Below are 26,849 nucleotides of genomic sequence, written 5' to 3' on the forward strand. Positions count from 1 at the left end.
AAGACTTGAGGCCGACTTGTTTATTTCTTCACCATTTTGCTGCTTGAAGGCTTTCATTGCAAGGAGATGACTTTGACTTTTCTTGGAGGTATTCATTTTGACTCTAATACAATTATATGCATAGTGTAACATGCCCTCTAAGGGTCTTACATAAATACATTGACCTTTTCACTTCTTAGAAGCACTTAAACATGTGCTTAACCTACTTCAATGAGCAAGAAACTCATTGACAAATAATATAAAGATAATTTCTCTTTTCTTGAATAAATACAAATGTCAAACTTACATTTATCAAGACCAAACCTAGTTACACTTCTTTCAACACTCCCTCTTAACTAGGGAGGTATTCATACAAAAATAAGTTGTTTGGTTATGTTTCAATCTTGAAGAATTCACATAAGAGAAACTGGATTTGCAATCCATCAGTTATAGCAACATAATAACCAACATTGTTTCCACAGCAACGCCTTGACTAACAGCTCTATCACTCAATAGATCAGAGCACAATGTTGGCAAGACCAATGACTTAAAGACACCTTAGTCATTGTCTCTCAAGGTACATACCCACTCGGGTGTTCATTGAGTATGACCTTCTAGGACTATTCTTGTCTTGGGTTCCCAACCCTCAAAGAATATCGGTCCTCTTACCTACTCTTGTCTTGGACGCCCTACACATCCTCAAAGAGTATCATATGACAGATGATTACCCAATCCTCCCATTCTTTCTTCCTAAGTGAAGAAAAGAATGTTGTGTCTATCTTGTGTCTACATTTCCATTCATGGCCTTCATCTAGACTGACAGCTGTTAGTCTTGGTCTAGTGCATGATACATGAAATGGAAAAACAAAATTGTCACTCCTTTGTAATCAGGGGTGATCCAAAACTCCCTCTTAATCAGGGACCTGTCAGAGCTCCCCCTTAACTAGGGACTCTTTCATTCATCAGCAACTTCTTCTTCGTGGGTCCTTCAGCTTCTTGACCTCCTTCCTTTCTTTGATGTCATGAAGTCTTTGTTTGAACTTCTTGTACGTAGGGAACCATCCATCGATCACTTTCCTTTCTGGTTTGTCATGTCATTTCTTCCTTCGTGGAAAGTGATTTTCTTGTCATACATCAGGTTTTCTTGTCATCTAGCTACTCCTTTGTCATCTATCCATGCTTCGGAATACTCTTCTCATGGATGCTTCGTCGTACTTGCTTGTTTACGTGCTTCGACCTAGTACCCCATCATGACTTCATCCTGATATTGCTTCGACATTGCTTTTGCTTTTGCTGGATGGCTTCTTCAACACAACATCTTTTGTAGAGTAGAATCAATTATCTATACCTCTCATATCTCCAAGGCCTTCATAGGTGTCAAGGGTCCTTCCTTCCTTTGTTAGAGTTGTCCTGCCTTCTTTCGGGAGATGTCATCAAAGTGTCTTGTCAGATACTGATTCTCGGTGATCATGGTGTTCTTCACATGCTTGATCTCTTTCTTCATTTGCTTCTCTTTGGATAAATTGGTCAACCACCTTATGCTCCTTGTGAGAGCACTTCTTCATTGCTTGCTTCCTGGACTAGTCAACATTTCTTCTTGCTTATTAGTCAGCAATCTTATACTCCTTATGTGAGCATATCCTTTTTTTGACCTTTATTGCATTGTAGTACATGCCTTCGAGCATGTCATTGGTGAAAGAGATTCTTTCCTACTTGATCATGTTATAGGACTATTCCCATGACTCAATAATATACAAATGATAACATGACTAAAATTTTATGCATACATACCTCATCTTGATTCTCCTTTGATCATATTAGCTTCATTTGGTTGTCCTTGGTGTGGCCCTTCTTGCTTCTCTTAGCTTTCCTGCATATCATCCTTGTCTTGAATCCCATGAATGGGATTCCCAATGAGACATCTTCTTTGGTTCATGAATCTTCTTTTGAAGATTCCATCATAGGATCTTAAAGACCCTTGCCTTGCAAATGTTTCTTTTCTTTTGATGATGGAGGTCTTCTAAGATTCTTAATCATGATCAATTTTCTTTCATCGTGGATGAGGTCCTATACTAAGTATGCCCGTTCTACATGAATATCCTGAGCTATATCTACTATGCTCCTATATTCTAGGAGATATTTCTACCCATGCATTTTGTTCCCATTATAAATGCTACTTCTTCATGAGTATCTAGAACTCTATGTACTTCATGCTTCTAGATTCTAGAAAATGTTTCTAGCCATGCAATTTTATTTTATTCCTACATGCTCCTATCCTACTCAAAACCTTGAAAGAAAACTTGAAGTAAAGAGTTTGACTTAGTCATAGAAGAGATCTGAAGGATCTTCCTTCTTTTGCTTCTTTTCTTCTTCTTTCACCTCTTGAGTCATGTGAGCTTCTTCCCTCTTTCTTTTGATGTTCTTGTCCTTCTTAAGCTTAGGACAATTCCTTTTGTAGTGTCCATATTCTTGGCATCCATAGCATTGGATTTTGGACATGTCTTTGTTGTTTGTTCTTCGTGGATCAAATTTGCCAAATTTTCCCTTTCTCTTGGAAATGCTTGCTCCTTTGATCCTACATCTTCCTTTGCTTTAAGTATGGTTTCCTCTGTCTTGCATAGAGACCACATTTCACTAAGTGTGGTTGCTTCCTTCTTGGCATATATGCTTGATGTGAAGTTGCCCCAATCCTTAGGTAGAGCATTAAGTACTACAGTTGTCATTTCTCTGTCAGACATGACTTCCCCAAGCTCTTGAAGTCGATCCCTCATCTCAGAGATCTTCATGAAGTAGGGAGCTATTCCTTCCTTTGATATCTTCATTTTGTATAATTAATTTCTTAGAGATATCACTTCTCCGACTATGGGTACCAAGAATAGCTCTACTAGCTTATCATAAATTTCTTTTGATGTTTCAAATTTGGAGACATAAGGAATGAGAGAGTCCTCAATAGATTCTATTAGAATTCTTTGAGCTCTTCTCTCATCCTTATTGTACTTGGCTAAGGCTTGGGTTTGTTCCTTAGCAAGGATAGTGATATTCCCTTTGACATGTTCTAGAAGTTCATTCTCCTTGATAGGTAAATCAATCCTCTTCTTCCATGCAAGAAAGTTATTGGTACCTACCAATTTGTTGTTTTCCTTTGCAAAAAGAAATTGATGTATATTCAGAAGGGGACATATACTTGATAGATTTTCAACTGTAGTTGACTTCTTTTCTCCTTGAAGTCTTGATGGCTTACTTTCATTGAATCTTGATGTTCCTCAAGATGTCTTCTTCAAGTGGGCTTGCTTGATGATGAGACTTGCTTGATGATTTGTGGCCTGATGTAGGTCCCTCTTTGATCTGTTGTTCTATGTAGGTGCCTTTATATGAGGCTCTTCTTCTAGCTTTGTAGTCTCCCCTGATGAATAATAGATGATAGACCTTCTTGTTCTTGATATGATAGAGACTTCTTGGCTTGATGCTTCAACTTTTTTAAATGTCCTCCCTTGATGAGTTTCTTGAGATGCCCTTTCCTTGATGTGTCACCTTAGCTCTAAAACCATGTTGAAGAATCTAGGGAAATTAGGTGTAATGTGATTCTTCACTACTTGATAACAATTTGTGAAGCACTTTTACAATTATCTTAGCTTGTTCTTCTTCTTCTTATTAGCGTGTGTATTTCACTTTCATCAAACTGCTACCAAAAACATAGAGACAAGAACACAGATGTTGGCTCTTTGCCAAGGCCAAAACCTCTCTCTCTTAGAGAGGAAAACTCTTCCGTAAGTTTCTCTTATTGAAGCTTCTTATTGATCAATGCCAAACCCTAGACCCTAAGAATATTCTCCAAGCACAAGTCAAGTCCTTCCTTCTTCCAGCACTTTGTTTTCCCGCCACTTCATCCTCCTCTTTCCGGCACTTCGTCTTCCTTCTTCTTTCAACTACTAGTGATAGACCTTGCTTATGTGAGCTTCTAGATGAGATGTTCCTTATTTAATTCTTGGTGATGTCCTTTGCTTATGGAAACACCCTTTTCTTGCTCCAATGAAATACTTCTTAAGATATATATATAAATAAACTGATATGACTGTACAACAGCCCTAAATTCTTGCACATGTGATAGGTTAGCTTGTAGATTAGGCTCCTTTTATCTTCGCTTGAGGGAGGAGCTCCTTCGCTTGAGTGAGAGGCCTTGTAGGCCTAAGATCTAGCCCAAACAAAGATGGATACTCTGCGCTGCCTCTCTGAACCTCTTTGTGCTTTCTCTGCCTTGCACTCTCCCGATCTGGAAAACTCTCCTCTAGTGTACTATTCATGCCCCTCACTGCAAGAAGGTCACTCGATCTCTCTCCAACAACTCAGTGCTGCTACTCTTGAGAAATTCGATCTCTTGATCTCACTATCTCGGTGTCTTTAGTGTGTTCTCCAAGTGCCCATCAAGCTCCTTCTTATAATCTCTCGTTGGAGCACCAACGACCAAGCTTAAAACATAATCAAAGGCTGAGATTAACTGGGAGTTGATCCTCGTCTTCTTCTAGAAGATTCACACCAGATTTAATTAATACCCTTTAATTAATCACATTTCCTAAGTTTAGACTTAGGAATACATTAAAAATGATTAATTATTTTAATTAAACCATCTCTAGGTGGAATTTTCTCAAACAATTTCCGATTATTGGAGAATGCATGTGTCTTAGCCTCTCTGCAAAATCTCGAGGCTAGAGCATATCCGATGCTATAGAAATCAACACTCCCTCTTGGCGAGGAATGTGCTCTAGTTCTGCAACCCACTAAAGCATCACTCTCTCTCTGTACCATCTCCTGCTGCGTTGTTGATGTCTTTCTGCTGTTGCCCACCAACTACTACGCAGCTTTGTTTGTTGCATCCGTGTTACTGTTGGCCCTGCTGAACTACTGCCAACACTGCATCTGCACTGCAACCTTCTCCATATGTTGTTGTTGCAACTGCAACAACTACACCGAAAAATCATCCAAAATACTGAACCAACTGTGGTCATTATGATGCATCTGTCGTCCCAGTTTTGACTGCTGCTAGCTTCTGCGTTGTCACTGAAGCCTCTACGCTGTTGTTGACACTGCACTATGCCAACTGCACCACTGCCAATTCTCCTCTGCGTTGCTCGGTCTCTGACCTGCTACTAGCTACTGCATCTGTCACTTTGGCACCTGATTGCACCAACTGCTACTGATCCATCCTACTACTACATGTCTTGGGCTCCCGTACCAAGGTATTGATTCATGAGGTGGACCTCCTCAAGAATCCTGCCCATCTTGTAGCTCTCTGGGGCTACAACTCCATATCACCCCACCTCACCCCTGGAGGTAACTCGGCGATCATGGAAAACTCTTCCTCCAGTCTGGAGGACAACCTATTGATCTCAGCGGATGCAACCTGCTGATCCTGCTTCTCCTCTTTGTCCTTCTTTCTGAGAGGACAGTGAGTGTTGTAGTGGCCAAGCTCACCACACCTTAAGCACTTGATCTTCGAAATGTCCTCCTTTTTTCTGTGCTGCTCTTGTTGTCCCTTTGATGCAAGGGCCACGTCCTCCTCTTCCTTCACTGTCTTCCTCCCACTGCTGCTACTGCCACTGACGATGGCCTTCACCAGATCTCACCTCATCTCCTCTTGTTGCAGATTAGCCCACACACGTTCCCAATTTGGCAGTTTTTCTCTGCCTAGGATACTCTAGACGAAAACTTGCCAATCTTCAAAAACATTGTTCAATGTTAATCATACAAACTCTGTAGGCTGGGGCGCTGATCCTACTGAAGACCGTTGATCTTGGACATCCTGAAGCCTAGTAAGGAAGGGGTCTACACGCTCCCCTTTCTGCATCCTTGTGCATCTCAGCTTCTCCTCAAGATACATCTTCAGTTGCTCGGAAGATCCTTCATATAGCATAGATAGTGCTTCCTACATTTGTCGGGCGGTATCTTTGCCTACTATGTGAGATACCACATGACCTCGAACCCCATTGAGAATAAACCTCTTAGCTCTCGCCATCTCCTTGTACCTCATGGGAGGATGTACATCTGTGGGTACAACTACCACACTATCGACATAAGTTTCGAGATCATGCTCATCTAAAAGGCAGGAAATTCTAGACTTCCAAATCACATAGTTGGAGGCTCCGTCCAACCAATATTGATCTCTCAACCCAGTTAATGCCGTCTCTCTGGTAAAAGTCGAATTCCTCCTCTTCTCCTCTGCGCAACTGCTACCCAGCTATTCGCACTCTGTTATGGAGTGAGAAATCCTGCACATAGCTATTGTATCTCTGCTAGGAAAATTCGAACTTCTTGGCTAGAAGTCCCCTGAGGAAATAATTCCCTCAGTGTGTGCTCTCCTCTCCTTTTGACACTATTCTGCCAGCAACTGCTACAAAATGACTGCATGCCAGCTGAAGATCTACTCTGTGTGTCAACTGTTGCGCTGCTCCCTCTACCTCTATGAATATTTGATCCAGAAAATTTACTCTCTATCGATTCACTCAGAGAAGTAATTTTTCACGAAAATTAGCCATCCTGGCCAATGGGCTGTGCTGCCACTATGGGGTTTCGAAATGTTGCCTTCGTAGTGTTTTCGAACTCCCTCTTTCGCCTACAACTGAGCTCTTCTGCTTACGATTTGTGCTCTAATACCAAGTGAAAAATCGGCGACCCGATTCCTACTGCAAAAAACTGATGATATTTCTCCTATTTGTTAAATTACCTTAAACAAATTACTTGTAGTTTTCTATAGCAAATATCGAAATACATAAACTGCAACCTACACAAAATAAATACTACGGAAACTAAAGATTGCACATGAGAGAATAAACACATACACAAATACATCGTTATTTTTGGATAAACGTCCCCGAAAAACCCAATGTGGGAATATCGGTGCAACAGCTGAGGGTTTTATTATTATGCAGTAGTTTCTGAGTACAAATCTCTAGATGCCCAAACTGGCAATGTGATACAGAGAATAAACTAGCAAAGAGGTAGTGAGAAAAAAATCACACTGTCACAGGCGATCCGAATCTGTTCCAGGCTCTAGATGGCTAGCCCCATGCAACTTCTATGCAGCCTCTGCGTCAACCTACGCAAATTTGCGTCACAGCCTCTAGGATCTGTGTCACCTCCTCCTCTGATATTCTCCTGACTGGAACTTCGACCTTTTGGCCCTCTGGTCTCACACCCCGGCTTTTGGCTCTAGATTTCGATTTCTCCCAACAAAATTTTAGACTCCCTCTGAAGCTCTGTGCTGCCTCTCTGAACCTCTTTATGCCTTCTCTGCCTTGCACTCTCTGGATCTAGAAAACTCTCCTCTTGTCTACTATCCCTGCCCCTCACTGCAAGATCACTCGATCTCTCTCCGGCAACTTAGCGTTGCTCCTCTTGAGAAATTCGATCTCTTGATCTCACTATCTCGGTGTCTCTACCATTTTCTTCAAGTGTCCATCAAGCTCCTTCTTATAATATCTCGTTGGAGCACCAATGACCAAGATTAAAACTGCTGATTTGGGGTAGCATCGGATGTTCTCTAGCCATGAAAATTGGTGGAGAGGATAAAACACATGAGATCTCCAAGACCCATAAATGGTTTGGGCAGATTCTACTCGGTTTGGGAGATATTAAAATAATTAATATTTTTAATGGAGTTCCTAAGTCTAAACTTAGGAAAAATAAAATATTAATGGGTATTAATATAAAACTGGGTTAGAAGGTTCCAAAAGACATGGATCAAGCCAAATCTAATCTTAGCCGTTGATTAGAGATATAATCTCGGTCGTTGAAGGACCAACAGGAGAAGTATAAGAGGAGGCTCGAGGGTCAGTTGGAAAACACACCAGTGTGATTAGTCATTCGATTTACTAGAGTGGGGTTGCTAAGTAAAGTCGAATCAGTAATCAGTTTGTAGCGAGGGGCAGTGAGTACTGGATAGAGAGGCAGACATAATGCCGAGAGACCAGCACAGAGGCAGATGCAGAAGCCAGAGCAGGCCACGCAGAGCCCAACAAAGACAGCACAGAGCCAAAACGGCCTACGTCATCCACGCAGAGGGCAGCAGGAGTGATGCAAAAGGCCGTAGAGGCTGCGAAATGCCTCAGAGGGTTAACGCAGAGGGGTTTGAGGCTGACGCAGAGGCCAGAAGGGTTGACGCAGTGCTTTAGTGGTGTTGGAGAGGGTTTCGTGGAGCCGATTTTCTGAATAACTGCTTCCGAATAGAGAGGTATTACTGCTGGTTATTTTTCTCTGTTGGGTGAGCCAGTTTGGCACCCAGTTGTACTCAAGGATAGACTGCATAATAAAATAAACCCTCAGAATTGCTGCACCGGTTCTCCCAAGTTGGTTTTTCCTGCGGACAAGTTGTCCAAAAATAACGGTGTCACTTGTCTATTTGCTATTCTTTTAGTTGTTGATCTGTAGATGGTTGAGACTGTATTGTGTTTATTTCGACATTTATATGTTTAAATAACTTGTTTGTAATTAACAAGTAGGAGAAATAAACCAGAAGAATACAGATAAATTTTCTAACTGATAGACTTGTAAATTTCAACAAAAACATAATCAAAGGCTGAGATTAACTGGGAGTTGATCCTCGTCTTCTTCTAGAAGATTCACAACATATTTAATTAATACCCTTTAATTAATCATCTTTCCTAAGTTTAGACTTATGAATACATTAAAAATTATTAATTATTTTAATTAAACCATCTCTAGGTGGAATTTTCTCAAACGATTTATGGGTATTGGAGAATGCATGTGTATTAGCCTCTCTGCAAAATCTCGAGGCTAGAGCACATCTGATGCTACAGAAATCAACAATATATCTAGCCCCTATTGATCTAATAACTCAATCTTAAGTGTGTAGAGACTCTAGGGATTCAGATCTTGGGCATTAATGGAAGTCTTCGGTTGGACCAGCCAACTCCCAAGACAAGAAAGCTTAAGAGCCCACTTTGTTAAATTTCAAGGCTTATCTAACAATTGATTTTGCAAAAATCTTGGCTATTGCTCACCCATTTAAATTATTTCACTCATCTATTTATATCTATTGTGCATTTAACGAATAGCTCTGCTTATAAGAGCCATAAATCGTTGTGTATATTGTATAATAGAAATTTTGCAAATAATTTTTCTAACCCTTGTATAGATCTGATTTCTTTTGTACATATCTTGTATAAATCTAACATGAGTTGTCTAGATCTAGGATTTAGTAATTAGGATCTTGTACATAAAGTTCCTTTCCAGGTGAAAACCCCACAGGTCTGAAGAAAGGACGAGCTATTTTGAAAATCTGAAGTTCCTCACTCGTTCAACTGGGGTTTTGAGGGTTTTTACAATATTTTGGCCAGTGTTTTACCAAGGAAAGGGGGCGCAAGGGGTTTTGGCATGCCTATGGCTTCCTTGAGCCCAGATATACCACACCCATAAGCCAGAATCTGAACTCTCAGCCAAGGAAGAGAAACGTTGACCTGAAGAGGTGAATTTTTCTGAGGTTTTAGTATATTTTTTGGGCTAATCCATTTGGAGTTTTGCAGATATCCGAGCTATTTGAGGTATTTGAGGCTCAGTCTTGGGTTGATCTACTTGCGCCATAACCTTTATCTGTTCTTCCTATAATCCGCTTCCCTTTTCTTCCTCAGCTTATGGCCTAGAGGCCTCCAATACCCCAGCCGCAGGCCTGTTCCTTCTCTTTTGGAGCCTTTGCCCCTTGCCGCATGCCTGTTCCTTCTCTTTTGGAGCCTTTGCCCCTTGCCACAGGCCTATAGTAGCCTATTTCCCTCACAACAGGCCTCTTTCTCCTTCTGCTGCCTCCTCTTTCTCCTTGCTGTTGGTTATTCCCTCCTCTTTTAACCTTCCTCTGCCTCACGGCAGGCTTTCTTTGGCCTCCATGGTATGCTGCAGACCCTAAGGGGTCTCCTCCTTCCTTGTCACAGGATTACAAGCCTTCTCTCCTTCTTCGTTATCCTTTTCCTTGCTCCCAAGCTCCATATCCCTCCTTCCAATGCTCATTGCAGGTGTACCTTGAAGTGGTAAAGAATTCTGGGCAAGCAAGAAGATCAGTTTCTAGGCCACAAGGCCTGTAGGTTTGCATTTTCTAACCTTCTTTATATCACTGATTACCTACAGCAGTATGATTTTATCTTAATAGTAATATTTAGCTCGCCTAGATAATACAAACTCATTTCACATACACTCTAACTCATCATTGCAAGAACTGGGTTTCCATTTGAAACATTTGTTTCATGAAAATTTCTGATCTCTGAAAACTAAGTATAACAGTGGCATAATGGTCTCTTCATAAGTTCATAATACATATGTTGCATTTCAAGTTGCCTCTAAGAAATTAATTTTTTTTGTGACTGTCTCATGCATTTGGCTCAAAAGAGATTCACTGTTAAGCTTTCCGATCACATGAGATTACTTACTGTTGTCCCAATTATTCACTGAAGGTCATTTGGCATAAGCTTGCTTCATAACTGTCACATTCTCTTTGGATTGCAGCGCTAAGGTCTGATTTAAATAGCATTGGCATCATAAAGGCATTTATTTCTTGGCATCTTGCCTCTATTTGCTCACTGTCATCAAAAGTAAGATGAGGAGAATTCTGGGTTTGTTTGCTGCATTCATTAAATCACTGTTGTTACAAATTTTCTTGTGCCTCACTGAACAACACGAGTAAGATAAGAAATTTCATGTTCTAGTCTCATAAAATCTAAGGGAGATAACTGCTGTTGACATTACTCTTTTCTCTGCCTCACAATATCTGGTTTTTTAGTGTTATTATTCAATCAAGATAAAAAGGCAAGTTTAGGACTGTTTTGGCATATAAGTAGCTCACTGCTTATTTCTTGCTCCTTGGTATCTTAAGTTACATAAAGGCCCTTGATAATTGGTTAATGTTCTATAGTTGATTAATCAAGTTGTCTTATGGTTTCATAAGAAGAATATAACTGAATGTCTCATGAGAAGCTTTGAATTTAACAAAATATCTCTTATTGCCATTATTGACATATTGGTGATTCTTTCTTTAAGAAGCATATATCTTGTGGTCATTTGCTAAAACAATTCTATTTTGGATATCTCTTGTATCTTTTTAAGTTGGCATATTGTCTTTTTTAAGATTGTCTATCAGCTCATTGATTAAGTACTTCTGTCAAAGATAATCAATTTTAAGTACTTAAATCTCTTAAACATTCTCACTCCAGGGTTACTCACTCATCCATCCTGCATAAGCATCCTAAATTAATTGTGCATTTAATAATTAACCTCCAAGCATAAGCTTGGTTGAAAGAGAGATATGAACATCCTTCATCTTTACTTGAGAAGTCTAGCCCCTCTAGTAATTAAAACGGTGAACTTGCAGTCATCAGAGCCACAGTCTCTGCTGCGCCGAAGGCACCGTGTATGTTAGATTTCAAGGAGAGGTATCATTAATCACACCTTTGTGTGCTTCACCTTGACTTCTCTCTGCCACTTACTACAAAGTTTAGACTCAATATAGATAAAGATCAAGGGACACACTTAGACTAGGAATTTAATTAAAAACAACCAAGATTCTTGCATTTCACCTAGTTGTAAGATTTGCATAGCATATAGGTTAGCGAGGCATCTGAGCAACGGTTATCCATATGGTTACTTTGTCTTAATTCAATAAGCAAGAGTTTTGACTCCATAAGGCACTGGTCTCAAATATAAATTTAATCTAATCCTTAAAATCTTGTTAAATTTAACCAGGTAGCTAGGCCACTCAATTGTGTCTCCCGAACTCGTTGGTTCCCAACTTGTCCTTCATCATCTCATTTCCATAGGTTCTACGCCCCGTAGCGTGTTGGTGGGAGACAACTAAAATGGATAGGTTGGGGATCAGGGTGACAGCCCCCGACCTGAGTCGTTGTCGCATTGCTTGTACAATTTTAGCGACAAGAATCCACATTGAGAAAAATTGAAGATGCATTAAAGAAACACGTTCAACGTGTTTTTTTAATGCATCTTCAATTTTTCTCAATGTGGGTCTTCTCAAAAGTATGCATAATGGACACTGGTTGGATGTGGGATTTAATTCCACATCCAACAAGTGTCTACATTTGAAATTTGAGTAAACCTATAAGGAAATAAGCCAAAAATACAATTAAAAAAATTAGCATTCTTCTTTTCCCTCCAAAATTCATGACTCTTATTTTATTATTTTAACTATTATTTTATTATTTTTTCCTTAGGAAGCCACTTTTAGGCTGAAATTTCCTCTAATGTTTATAGTTTTGGAATAAATAAAGAGAACAAAAAGAGTAAATGGCATTTAGCTCCAGCTTTTTGTGCTCATGCGATTGGGCCCACCACGCCCTTTAGAATGAGTGGCCATTGGCAATGAATAGGTCATAGGTGATAAATTGAAGACACTAAAAATTTCAAATAGCACAATGATCTTCCTATTTTCCACAATGTCATGTGATTTGGAATCATTTTAATCAGCATCTCCATTCATCAATTTATCTTCCATTTATTGAGCTTATTAGAAGAGTTCAATCCCATACCATAGTTGGGAAAAGTTTGTTTAGAAATTGTCGCTCCTAATAGAATAAAACCTACAGTTAGTGTAGAAAGACAGGCATGTGCTTCCTTGGGAGTAATACCTACATTTATGGTAGAATAACAAGTGCATGCTTCCTTGGGAGTATTGTCCAATAAAATGAATAAGCAGAATTTTGCTACTCAGCCATTGCTTGTTGGTCCCTCCTTGAAACATATCTAGACTAATGTCATTGAGTTCGATAACAACTTGGAAAAAATATGGCATACTAAAAACATATAGACAATCAAAATTTGACCCAACCAAAAAGAAGAGTTATAGACTATTCCATTCCATGATAAATCCATTATTTAGACATTAAAATATGCACAATTGTTGAGGAGTTATATTCTTTGCAAAGGTAACTCAATTACTTGGAGTGCAATTGGTCGATTGGCTAGTTGAAGTGGATCGATAGGGCAACTTTCTGGTCAAGGTAGATTAACTAGGATGAAACTCAGACAACTTACTCAAGGTTAATTGACTAGGTGATGGATCGACAAGATGGTCAAGTCAAGTCAATGGTTGACAATGATATCAAAACAAGGATCAAAATATAAGGTTGATGAAGAAGCCGATAGAAGTTGATAGTCGATGGAATAATCCAGTGTTGCGGGGGAGCGCCCCCCCCACCGATCCCGCTCCCAATCCGCGCTCCGGGCGGGAGCAACTTGAGAGTGGCTCAAGAGCGCGCTCCCTAAGAAAAATTTCGCTCCCTACCTTTTCAGGAGCGTTTTGCCTTTTTTGCAATTTTTTTTAGTAATGTTCGAAATGCAATTTGTTTTGAAAGAAACAAACAATTTTTGAGTGGGGCAGCTTAATGATCAAGTCTATGGCCCTAGTATTGATATGCCATTCATGGTAATGTGTGACATTCTCCTTAATCTTCATTTTCATCCTTTTACTTAAATTTTTAACATTACCATGAAATGACTCAGGATGTTTGAAAGTGGTTCCGGCCTCATTGGATTTCATATGAAGAAAGTAGAATTTTAAATTTCATTCAAAATCCAGCAGACTTATCAGTTTTTCAGGATTTCAGGATTGGGGGATTGCAATGTTTCCATTGAATTTTGTCATGTATTAGGGTATAGAACTCGTATTTAATCAAGAGCACCAATCCCTCTATGTACCTTGATGTTAGTGACATTGGTTGTCGAACTCCTCTATCATGACCCTCCTAAAACTGTACGCATCACTCAAACAAAATCTTGACTTGACATGCTATGCTTTTTCTATCTTATGTTAATACTTAGAGGGTGATATTAATGACAAAGATCCCTATACAGATACAGAGGTAGTGACAAATATACCTCTGGATATTAATGCTTAGAGGGTGATATTAATGACAAAGATCCTGATTTTCCAACAAGACTAAAAAATTAGACATTTCTCGTGGTGGCGAGAGGCCCAAGCATAAGAAATAGATAATAGATTTACTTCTCTTTTCTAGTTTCTAGTAGTTTTTATAACTATTGACTCTTTTATATTTATTATGATATTTTTTTAAACAATATATGACAATTTAAGTTTGAAGTTGGCAATTATAACTCATTAGTAATGAATTATGAATATGATGCTTCATGAAAGTTGAAAGTTGTTTCATTTCATTTCATGTTAGATATTATTTGTTGTAATGGTTACACTTAGCTTACAAGTACAACTTTGGTGATCAATAATGATAAATGTTATATATTGAATTTTGAAGGCTTGAAACTTTAAGATTGATGAATCATGAGACTCAATATGTTGTATGTTACTATGTTACTAACTTGTGGACGTGGTTGATGAAGATTATATCTTCTAGATGATTGTTGTTATATGGTTCAATCTATGTTTTTTTTGTGTTTTTTATATCTAATTCATTATTCTACATGTTTTTGTTGACATATATATATCAAAATATAAAAAATATATATATTATATAAAAAACGCTCCGGGATTCGCTCCCAAACCGGGAGCTTTTGAAAATGTCGCTCCTGCTCCCAGCTTTCGCTCCCTCTCCCAAGTAACACTGGAATAATCAAAAGAAATCAAGGTCAAGGACACACATGGTCGACAAAGACTGATGGTCAATAAGATGGTAAGGAATCCCCAGATTCTTGGGACCTTATCCATCAAGATTCAACCTTTTGTTATTGATTCAGGTGCTACAAATTAAGGTTTCTTATGTAAGAATATGCCCATAAATAGAGCATAATATAAGGTTGTAAGAAGATGAGATAAATTGATTGATTGAGAACAAGCAATGTAATAAGCACATTAGTCTCAGGTGTGGACCAAGGTTGAAGTTCATTGTATGTTGGATAAATATATGGTCAATAATATAAAGAGTGGTGAAGCTCAATGGTTGGTTGGTGGCTAGGACGTATTGCGAACATCTCGATTACATCCCAATGTTATCTCGAAATCACAATTTTTTGGCCTAGCTGATGTTTGTCGATTTTTAAATATATTTTTTATGGTATCTTAATTTTGCCAATGTTTGCCAATTTTTACCAATATTTTCCCGATTTTTTGGTTTTCCAAACCCTTGTTGATTTTATCCCGATCCTGATGTTCGCAACATTGGCTAGGAGTCTTCATTTATTGGCGAAACCTTTTTCTCAGAAGAAGTTTTTTTACTACTTCGGTCTACACACACTTCGCCTTTCTTTTGATTATTCATAATTTTCTTTAAGTCCTTTTTTCTTTAGATATGCATGTTCCTCTTAGGAATTTGAAAGCAGGGGGGACCATAGTGAAGTAGTTTTACTTTATTTGATTTTCTCACAACCTCTTTAACTCTTTTTGGCTTGATTTATCTAAAGTTCACACGTTTCTCGTCTTCCTATTTCTCATTCTTTGACCATTTTTTTATGATATTTGATGAGTTTCCCATTAGTTAGGAGGTGTTGTTCTTATGGATGAAATAGATGGGAATTAATGGAAAGTGTTAATTATGAAGGTGATATGACTATGCTACCTACCTTGAATTCCTAGTCGTTCTGAATGGCTTAGGTTAAGACACACTTATCTAGAGGCAATTATGTTTTGGCATGGTTTAATATAGTAACAAGGTAGCATTTTTACTTAGTTACAAGTGATAAAGTATCATGCTAATTACACTTCACAAGCAAGTCAAAACTCAAGTATCACTTCTAAGTAAGGGAATCCACACAGTTAACCCATACGAATTGTAGCCTGAAATATCATGCAACATCATCTAGCACATCTAATCTTGAGAGAATTGGGCACCAGGAATGATATACCATTGAATCCATGAAGATTTGCAAGCACAGGAATGCAGTTGATGGGATGGAAAAATAGGTCCAAGCAACAACAAATCACACTTGGCCGAGTGTGTCTCTGGGGAAGTTGCCTGAAGGGAAACACAAACTATACAATCAACTGTACATATTGTATGGATGACTGCATGGATTGTACAACTTGTCCATATTGATTATACATATACATGTATGGTCTATCTGCATGGTGTTGTTTGCACGACTGTGCAAAACTATACAAATCCCTGTAGGGGATTGTGTGTTGCCTAGAAATGTCTATTTATTGTTTATCTATGCCATTTAAGTGTGTGGGTTTGTGGGTGAATCAACCTCCTCAACTGTTCAACTATGATGAAAGCCTCTACCTTAATCTATCTTTAGACTTTTAGTTGAGAATTTGTTTTTTAGATCATTCCTAGTCTAAGTCATGCCTGAGATGCACTTTTTAGACTTGATGGCTAAATATAAGACTTTTACCTTTTTATTAAAGCGAATTACAAAATAGAATTACTTTTCAAAAATATGTCAAACTACTTCTCTCACATTTACATTAAACCTATGTAGAAGTTCTTGTCTAAGCTATAATTCTCAACAATCCATCTTTATTGGTGGGAAGACTTTCAAAATCTACAAAAATGAGCAAGATGGGTCATGTGTCAATTCATACCTCCCATATTTCCATTGATCTTAGCAATTCCTTCCTTAAGCACTTCAATGCTACTTTGAAAATTGTTTTCAATCACTTTATTCATCTAGGAGTGTTTCTTTTCATATTTACCACAAAATACATACAAACTCTAATGGATATGTGGAAAACAATGTTGTAATACCAATTTGATTCAACTGGTAGTGCATTCCTGGAATTAGCACAACCACGACACAAAATGCAACAAGTGTAATTTAATATACATAGTCTCTAATTTATGGCACCACTTATCCCTAAGCTAACTCAAAAATAAGTTTGAACTTTCACAACATAAACTCTAATGCAACAATATCAGGCAACAAATCAACTCTAAATTCTTATTAAATGAACAAGAATATACCACGAAGTTATGAACAACATGAATACTCATACAATATACAACTAATCAACCAATCAATCCCTTTACACTATCATGACAGGGTATTTATAGTCTAGCTAAGGGAATATAAAAAACTTTGTTTCCCTCTTGTTCATATTTCATATATTACATAATTCACATAAATTTGAGAGAGGAGGAAGACATGGAAAAGGAAGATGATCCCTCATGACTATTTTTGTTCCACACACACAAACTACAAAATTGTCCAATCATGCTAATGTGCCTAAGTCGTTCAGTTATTTGTCTACAAAAAAAATCAACACTCCAAGGTTGCCTGACAAATATTAGTGCGACTAAGTTTTTTGCTCATGTGTGCAAGCTCCAATGTTAGACTATGAGACAAGCAATACTAGCACCTCTAATCCATGCCAAAGGTTGACCATTGTGATTTGCATTCCCTTGATGTTGTTACATTGTTCTCCACCTCTAATACTTAGACAATTTTTGCTGAATCTCTCTTTAGTATGGCTCTAAAAACCATGGACATAGTCAATCTTCAACCTTTTTAGGACCAAAATTTACAACTATAAGGAGTTTATATCTCAACATTATCTATGAAGTTTGAACGCATATCAATTATAAATATTATAAATAAATGGATCATTGCTATATGGTTATATTATGTTTGGTCGTATTTATTAATGTTTCCATGGGTGCAAGTTAAAAAGACATGTTATGCAAGTCAATATGGTTTCCATGTAGGTGGCAGTTCAAAAAGCATGCATAGATGCAAGATAGCTAGCAAGCAAGCAATTGGGTGTGTGGTCAGATGTATGTATGTATAATCCTATATTATGTATGTATGTGTATTTTAAACCACCCAATTTGAACTCATGTTCAAGTTCAACAAACTTGAATTTCAACAAAAACTCAATAATGATAAATTAGGTAATACAATTTGGCATTAAATTCAAGGGACTATAAAATTTCAAAATATGTGATAAATTCAAGATACTCAATTTCATCAGTCTAATATCAACATGACCCACTCATTGCTTTCACATTTTTCACCTTGCTGCAAGAAATACATATGATGAAAATGGAAACCGCATGAGAACGTTCAATTTTTTAACCATGGGAATAGGTAACTCATTAGAGTCATCTAGGGCCTAGGCTACGCCCATGATCACACTTAATGACTACCACTATAATTGCATGTCAACATTAATGATTAAACATATATTCCAAAAATACATCTTATTAGTCCCTGTGGAAGGCCAGGACTATAGCAATCGATTTATTGTTGACTTTGTACTAATCAACTTTTTAACTATAAATTTTTGCATTTATTATATTGTTTGACACTAGTCAAATATATTATTTATTTTTTCGAATTATTAAATTTTATTTATCTATTATGCTACTGGTGTGTAGATTTGAAGTGTTCTTGTGCAACTTCAAGTAAGGCTAGTTTTTTTTAGCTTTTGCTAAATTTTTGCTCACTTTCCAAGTTTTTCTAACTTTATGACTCTATAAAGGTGGATTAGCTATTATTTAAAAAAAAAAAAACTCCAATTTTTGTTGATTAATTAATTTTTAAAGTAAAAAAGGCAAAAACATTTGTGTGGTGAGATTGCAATTTTAGCTGAGTTGACTCACTTTTACTGACTTTATGGTTCTATAATAAAGACGGACTAGTTAATTTTTAAAGTATTAATGTGCAGTTTTTAAAGCCAAAAGAACATAAAAACATTTATGTGTAGTGAAACTGCAATTTTCGCTGAGTTACCTCACTTTTACAGACTTCATGGTTCTCTAATAAAGGCTGATTAGCTAAAAGTTCTAAAGCATTTGTGTGCAATGAGACCGTAACTTTTGCTGAATTTCCTCACTATTTTTAGCTTCTAAATTTCCAGTGATCACACATCCACTGGTCTTCTCTCGATAGTCTGGTGATTTGATAATTGTAATAGAACTTTAGTTTCCCCATTGATCTTCTCTCAGGAACTTCTCCATGGGTTGTGGCGTTAAGATAATTATAATAAATAACTTTTATTTGGTAGACTGTAAGCAATTTCAAAGGTCAAAACTTTGAAAAAAATCGTGAATGTTGTTTTCATATTCGATGGCAAAGAAGGAACCGAGTCAACATTTCACAGTAGAATGGGTCAGCAAAATACAGTTTCTCTGTGTTTGTAAGTCCACCCAATGCTTATTTAGGTTCACTTCTTTGGGCTCAGTAGATTGATCCAAGTTCTTGAAGCGTGTGCCCCTCTGGATCAAAAGATTGAGATATGCTGAAAGGAACATTGGAGGTGCTGCTACTCAATACTCATGAGCTGCAATCTACTGATTTTACCTGTAATATTCTTTGCCATTTCTCAACCAGCTTTTTCTCTTCGTGTTAAAATGAATCATTATTCAAAAAGATTATTTTCTTTTGTCCTTGAGGGTATGCAAAGTGTCTGCTAGAAATGTCCAACCTTTCACCTACTTACACAGTTAAGCTCCAGAAGTCTATCTACAATTTTATTTTATTTTCCTATCATAAAAAAATTATAAGGTTAATTCATTTTCTTTAACATTTTATTTTTTTATGTTAGCAAAGAACCCATAAAAAAATATTTTCCTCTCAAATTTAGATGGTAAATTGGGTCAGTCAGAGTCGACTCAGTCTTATACTCTCGTGACACAGGGTGGATTCCAACCACTACCACTATAAACTCTAGGTGCGTACGTATTCCAACCACTACCACTATAAACTCTAGGTGCATACGTATGCCCCTTCCACACACACAAGTGATTTGGAGGGACTTGAACACTGGACCTTCTCACACAATAAGTCATTTATATGACCATTGCCAGTTGAACTACCCCCCAGGGGCTAACATTTTATTTTTATGTTGAAAAAGATCCGATAAAAGTTTTTGTTTTTTTTGTTATTAACAAACAAAAGATTTTCATAAATTAATAAGTTTTGAATATCAGTCATATTACAACGTGATACTAAATATTGTATAATTAAGTTTTAATATAACTTTAGAATGCATCCTCCTCTATTTTCTTACTATCATAAAAATTATGAATTCTATGTTCTCTTATATCACAATATACATCCAAAAAAACAATGCTCATTTTCTTCTTTTGAATCACACCATTCCTTTGGATTTGATCTCTATCTCTTGAATTGAATTTAAATTTTTGTGTATTCATCTACATCCTTGATTTAGTTGATAGATTCAACGTGCATGCAGGTCAAATGGACCCTTACTGCATCATAAAATGCCGAACTCAACAAAAAGAAACAACAGTGGCACCTGATTAATTATATTATTTGTTTGGTTTTGATGAGTTCCCTTCTCCATCGTACATAATTTTCCTTCTACGGCCAATTCTCTAATAATGAAAAAGTTGTTACAAATTAAGGCAGGAATCCTGAGTGGAGTGAGAAGTTTGTGTTCATATATCAGAAGGGGTTTCTGATCTCCTCATTAGAATACTGGACAAGGATGCTTCCACTACCAGTGATTTTGTTGAATAAGCGAAGTAAGAGAATAAAATTTCAGAACATGTATTCCGTGTGATCAAATGCCCATTTTGAATTTTGGGATGGTTTCATGAAAATGATGGATTTCCACCACCGTCGGTCGTTTAATAGTCCTTAGTATTCACAATAATGACCGACGAGAAGTCTCTCATATAAATGAACATTTTTATGATATACTCTTGAAAAAACAAAAATGGTATCAATACATTGTTTACAATTGATAACTAATCACATGAACTATGAGCATGTAATTAGTCATATTAAGTTTGACCATTCATTATGTTTTTTCTAACTTTTCAACATGGAATAAGCTAACATGTGGCATATAGAAAAATGAAAAGAGAAGAAAACATATGGAGACACTGCGCCATTTTTAATTTTTAATTTACTTTTTCAAATTAAATCAATACGAACATATTTTTTCATACATATCTAGTGTAGTAAGGTAATTTATGTTAATTTTTCAAAACTAAATAAGCATAAACATATAACATTTTTGTATAATAAATATAGAGTGTATATTTGTTGCTTCTAAAATATATTTTATTTTTAAAGACTTGTAAAGGAAGAAAATGCCATAAAAGCGTGTGCATGCCACTGTCAGTAAGGCTGCCTTCAAAGTTTGAACCCTGGTCCCTACCCTAGTCTTGACTCTGTTCTGGTCAGTACACTGTAACCTCTGCCTTCATTTGACACCTATAGCCACCGTCAGAACTCTAAGGCTGTGATTACAGTCGATGCGTAGCTTCGAAGGACTCAAGAGAGAGAGGACCCGGGAGGCGTCACTGTCAGGATGAATTCAAAGCGACACGGCAGGAGCAAAATGTGAACCGGAGAGCAAATTAGGGGTTTAGAGTTTAGACTTAGGGTTTTAATTTTTTAAATTTATTCACCGTCAGAAAAAGGAATTTCAATGATTCTCAACACTTTTCAATGAATTTGAAATGATTTTTTTTTGCATGATTCAATTCGAAATAAGTCGAGGTTTGACGCATCTCAACGATTTTATTAGTGAACCGTTTAAATTCGGCGTATTTCAAACTTCAAACTTGAAATTCACCAAATTTGGTGACTTAGTGTGTATCTAAAATTGTCACCATTATGTGAACATTATACTCAATACAGTCGTAAATTATTCAGCATGTTAATTTGTACATGTTCAACAACAATTGACATTTGACATGTTTCTTGTTTTATGAGTTAGCAAGAAAGGTGAATAGGACAAGAAAAATGAAGATAGTTGAAAAGATATATATATTTTTATTAAATCCATGCTTAAATATGGTCCCTTCAAGATAAATATGCATGCGTATGCAAGAACATTCATTTATAATCCCATCTCATTTGGACCAAAGAGAAGTGCATTCTTAAAATTTAAGGGGTTGATACCTGTTCACGATATTTCCACATTACATTCATGGCTAGTAAATTTCGACCCATAAATTCCTGTAAGAAACAAACGATATTAGGGAAGAGAACACAAACTTAACACATCGTTGATGAAAAAGTCTTTTCAATATGATTTATATGCATGAGGTCCATTTACATTTAAATGTTGCTATCTTCTGTTGTTCTTGGAATTCTTAAATGAGCTTGATGTTGGGTATATGATTCTATGATTAACAAAGTCTAATTTAAATATGTTAGAGTTTTAAACTATGCAGTGGAAAGTCAGTCTCTAATTCCAACCAAATTGTCAATAAAAGGGCAATATTCTTAGAATAATTAACATAATAGAAGGAAGATTTTGCACAACATTTTTCTTTCACATTTAAGGATCCTCTAGTGAATTTAATCGCGGTGATCGCTGGAATTTCCAAGTAGTTGGTAATTTCTCTATGTGCATCCAAATCTGGTTAATTATTGATACAAAAGTCATCCTCATTGAGAAACTTATTTGATGTTGTATACTTCCTAATGCAACCGATCACCAAGTTCCCTAATCTCAAGTCTCAAGTATTGCCATTCGTAATTCTGCATTTTTCACTATGAAATGATTCCTTCACATGGATGAAGCAAATACCGAAAACCTTTGCCAAAATAATGTGTTATTAACATAATATCTGAGGAAGATTATGCACAACATTCTTTTTACATGTAAGGATCCTCTTGTGAATTTGCTCGTGGCAATTGCTGAAATTTCGAAGTAGTTGACCACTTCTCTATGTGCCTTCAAGTCTAATTAATTATTGATACAAAAGTCATCCTCATTGAGAAATTTATCTGATGTTGTAGACTTCCTAATATATTCAATCGACCCACTAAGTTCCCTAATGTCAAGTCTGAAGTATTGCCATTCTTAATTCTGCACTATCCACTACAAAATGATTCCTTCAAATGGATGAAGGAAATAAACGTTCTTCTAATTCCTTGCATCATTATTATTAATACCTTTGCCAAAATAAACTCTATTTGGTAGCAATTTGTGTCAAATTAGATTGAAGCAAAGTAGGGTATGCATACTTTTTTATTTCGGAATCTAGACAAAAATTGTCTTTTTGTAAACACAATGTGACAACATATACGATGATTCAATGACAAGGGATATGGACAATTTTATCCTATAACTGCCTGAAAATGCAAAACTACTCATGTTTGCATTTTCAAGGTATTCTTCTTAGTCATGTGTGATGAGGATGTGAGTTTTGGGAGGTTGGTACGAGTTATGAATGTTAGTCTTGTTCATCAGGCTTGGGAGAGATAGAAATTCACGTGTTATCATGCTCATGATTTTGAGGCATGTTCTATGGTTGAGTTCACATATTTAGAGGTGGTGTTGAACATGTGGCTGTAATTCACCTTTTGGGGTGCCTTCTACATATGATGATGCATTTTCTTGCTTTGAATTTTATTTAAGCATATCAAATATCCCAAGGCATAAGTTACGTATTTGGAGCTGTTTCACACTGTTGAAGCTTTTAGGAGAGCACAATGCATTACATGAAGACACTTGGCATCTTTTTTTTATCCCAAGGGACATGTGGAACCACATCTTGACAAGTGCTCCATTGACTTGGTCCTTTATTGTTATTTAAATATATGACATTGGACACTAGGTTTCTTGAAGGGGACATCAAGAGAGGAGGTTACATATAGCATGTACGTACACTTGTCCTTGTGCGTTTTTGGAGAGGAACACCCATTTTGGCACATTGTTCTATGAGATCCTCATTGTAGGGGTAAATATGTCAATGAGATCCACTTTGTAATGAGTTGGTTAGCAACACCCACCATTTGTAGCAAATATCTTTTGATAAAGTGCCCAATTTTCGTCAGATAAATGCTAGCAGGTGTGAAGTGGTTGTGGCATTTCATAATTGTGTCATAACAGAAAATTCAACCAATATTGAGTTATGGTGATTTCAAATTTGTCATAAAACCCTAGCCACATTTGAAGCACCCAACTTGAAAGAGGCTTTAAAGAAACACCCTAGCTCTAATGAAGATCCATGGCATTCTTTTATAATCCCAAGCAAGAGTATTTCTCTACCTTGAAGAATGCCCTCTTTGACTTGGCATCTATTATTATTTTACTAGGGTAGTTAAGGGGTGGTTATTTAAAAGGGAACACTTTGTCTAGAAGATCCTAGAGCAACCCATTTATCCATGAAGGAAAGCATCTTCGAGAGTTTGACATATTAAAAAAAGACAAGTACCATTTCTAGATCCTTCTCATAATCTTTTATTAATATTTCATGGAGAAAAGAAGGATCTAAAGTTGCCTACACTTTTGTAAAAAGTATTTATTGTAAAATTAGTTGAGGAGAAAAGGCTATAAAGAATGAGCTCTCCTCATTTGCAAATGAGAAGATAAATGGTGAAAATCTTCCTTAAGAAGGCCAAGGATATTGTAAAATTTTTGGTTAGAGAGAAGAAAATCTTGTTGTAAAATTGTTGATTAGAGAGAAGAAAAGCTTGGGTGAATAATGTTACCTTTTGTTGGAGTCCGGATCATTTCAATGCTAGGGCTACCATATCAAATTTTGCTAATATTGTTAATCATTAGATTTTCTTGCACAACTAGTGTTAATATTCAACCAGATTCCATCACATCAATTCCATTACAACTACATCCAGTTTTGAAAATGATCAGAACTTGCTACAGAGTTAGTTTCACAAGGTTTTGAGAAACTACTATTTTTAGCAATTTTGCTTGTTCCCAAGAGCCAAAGTTTTGGGTCCCACCCATCAAAGACATTTACATATTGTTACCCACCATTTTGTGGGTGATATCCCTAGGATATTTTTTTCTCCAAGATGGTCCTCAGCTAGTAGCCAGTAGCCCCTTGCAACCACCAACTAGCTCGTTGTGCCATTTCTTTGCCACCTAAGCCAGCCATGTGGTCCCTCACCCATCTGCCATGATCATATGTTTGAAGGTGGACCTCTCGAATCTAAAGATATGCTTGTCATTTGGTAATTGAGTATTGTAGTTTGCATATCATGGACACTTCTGGGCACAGATTAATGGGGGGATTCGGCGGAAAGAATGGGCTAGGTCTGTTCTCTTGTCCCCTAGACCCCTTTGGGACATTAACCTTGGATTCTAGTCCCGTGGGATCTCTTTCACTGACCATTTGGCTTTAGGGATGGTATTTCACAAGAAACCCTGATTTTGGTTACGTGGTCCCACTCCCTTATCCACATATATTACTCCCTTTCCACTCATTACTTTCCCATTCATCATTTCTCCACCTAGGTCCACATTCCTCCACTGGGTCCACATAGGGCTAGCTCTCCCCTTCCCCTTGCCCACACCTTGGGTTAGGCCTAAAATGATGCCCTGGAAGTTGTCGCAGCTAAAAAATAAAGTAAAAGCATATTTGGCCACATTTAACAGAAAATGTACCAAAAAATGCAAAAAATGTTCGAGACAAACACATTTAACACGTGGGAAAATCCAATACATGAGCCCTACCCCATCATCATGGCCATCACCCTGGTTCCTACAAGTTCTATGATCCTCCTTCATCAAATAGGAACCCATGATTGTCCCAACCCCTAGTGGGCAATGAACCGCCCTACCTTAAAAGGGGATATCCACTGCTACATCTCATACATCATGCTCTTACCCCTTGAGCCCCGAGCAGATAATCAAAGAAAAATCATAAAAATGCAAAAGACATATAAAGAAGGGTGGAAAAATCAAGGCTAGGCACCTCATGTACCACGATTGCTCCCTCCTATACATTATAAACCCAAGTGTGGGCTTCCCTTTTATTAGCTACCCTTGCACCCCAACATGTGGCCCAGGGCTACCCCTTCGCATTGTTGAAATTTGTAACTAGGTTCAGTCTTCATAAATGTATTTGAGATGTACTTATCAAAAGAATGAAGAAAAATATTTTTATTATTATTTCTATGACTTATTAAAGCATGGGTTTCATGCTTGGGTCATCATGTTTTAAGTCAAAGTCCCCATTGAGGACTTCTAGGATTTATTCTGAGTCATTAGAGTCATTGTACATTAAAAGAGACCCTTCTTGGGCTTTCGAAACATTTAAAAAGAATTATTTTTGAGTCAAAAATGAATTTAGTCTTCTCCACACCAAGTCGTCCTCAAGAAGATCAATTCAACCTCAAGACAAGTATTTCGACCTCCCTAGAAGGCTATAAATACAAGGCAGGCGTCCTCGAGGAGATCAAGTCGGCCTCAAGACAAGTAATTCAACCTCCCTAGAAGGCTATAAATACAAGGTAGTTCGAATTCATTTGGAGCATCTCAATCTCTCTCACATAGTTCGATTTCTGAAGTTGGAAGCTGGGAAAGTGTGAAGTTGAGAAAGGGCTAGAGGAAGGGCTGGAAAGGAGTGTGAGTTTCCGGAAGGAGATAGTAGACCACAAGATCAAAATTTTGGGACAATTCTCACCCTGTTCTGAGGTGTATCAAGGGAGATCGAAGTTCTCCAAGTTTGGTTGAAGTTGTTGCTGCTACTGCTGCTGGGTCGAAGCTACCACTAATGTTGGTAGGTCGAAGTTGCTTGTGAACGGTTGTCATCTGCAAAAAGGATTGAGGGTTGACTTGGTGTGGAGGGAGTCTTTGTATGGATCTAAAATCTTGGATTATCTCGAGAAACTATTGAAGGAAGAATTGTTGAATGGGTTTTCCCCTAGATAGGGGTCTTGCCCTGGCTGTCCGCCTACATCTGTTGTCCTTGTGTTATTGTTTTGGTAATTGCTTGACGAATTAAAAAATAAAAGAAGAACATAAAGATAAAAGAATCACAAGTAATTATCTATCTAACAAAATCTTTCTGCGTTTCTAATTTTCTAACATGGTATCAGAGCTAAGGTGAAGAAGGAAAAAGGTAGTCTTGAATATCTACTAGACGGGATCTAAAGAATTGATCTAGGGATCATATAAGGAGCTCTTATAAGAGAAGAAGCTCACTATCTTCAAGGACAATGTATAACACCTTAAAGAGTGAGAACAAGTTGGAAGGAGCATCAAACTACAAATCTTG

General features: G+C 37.3%; 1 protein-coding gene across 3 annotated transcripts in view; it reads right to left on the reverse strand.

The window, feature by feature from the left end:
• LOC149159287 (uncharacterized) overlaps positions 1–26,849 on the reverse strand; it is a 205,800-nt gene that overhangs the window by 59,783 nt on the left and 119,168 nt on the right. For all 3 annotated transcript variants that reach the window (XM_089436448.1, XM_089436447.1, XM_089436446.1), the window contains one exon: positions 21,775–21,831. In XM_089436448.1, coding sequence (XP_089292574.1) covers positions 21,775–21,831 — 57 coding nt within the window. The remainder of the gene's footprint in view (positions 1–21,774; positions 21,832–26,849) is intronic.

The sequence above is a fragment of the Pinus tabuliformis genome, chromosome 5_2 (genome assembly GCF_031772625.1).
Source record: "Pinus tabuliformis cultivar Carrire ecotype Pingquan chromosome 5_2, CPIR1, whole genome shotgun sequence".
Taxonomy (NCBI): Eukaryota; Viridiplantae; Streptophyta; class Pinopsida; order Pinales; family Pinaceae; genus Pinus; species Pinus tabuliformis.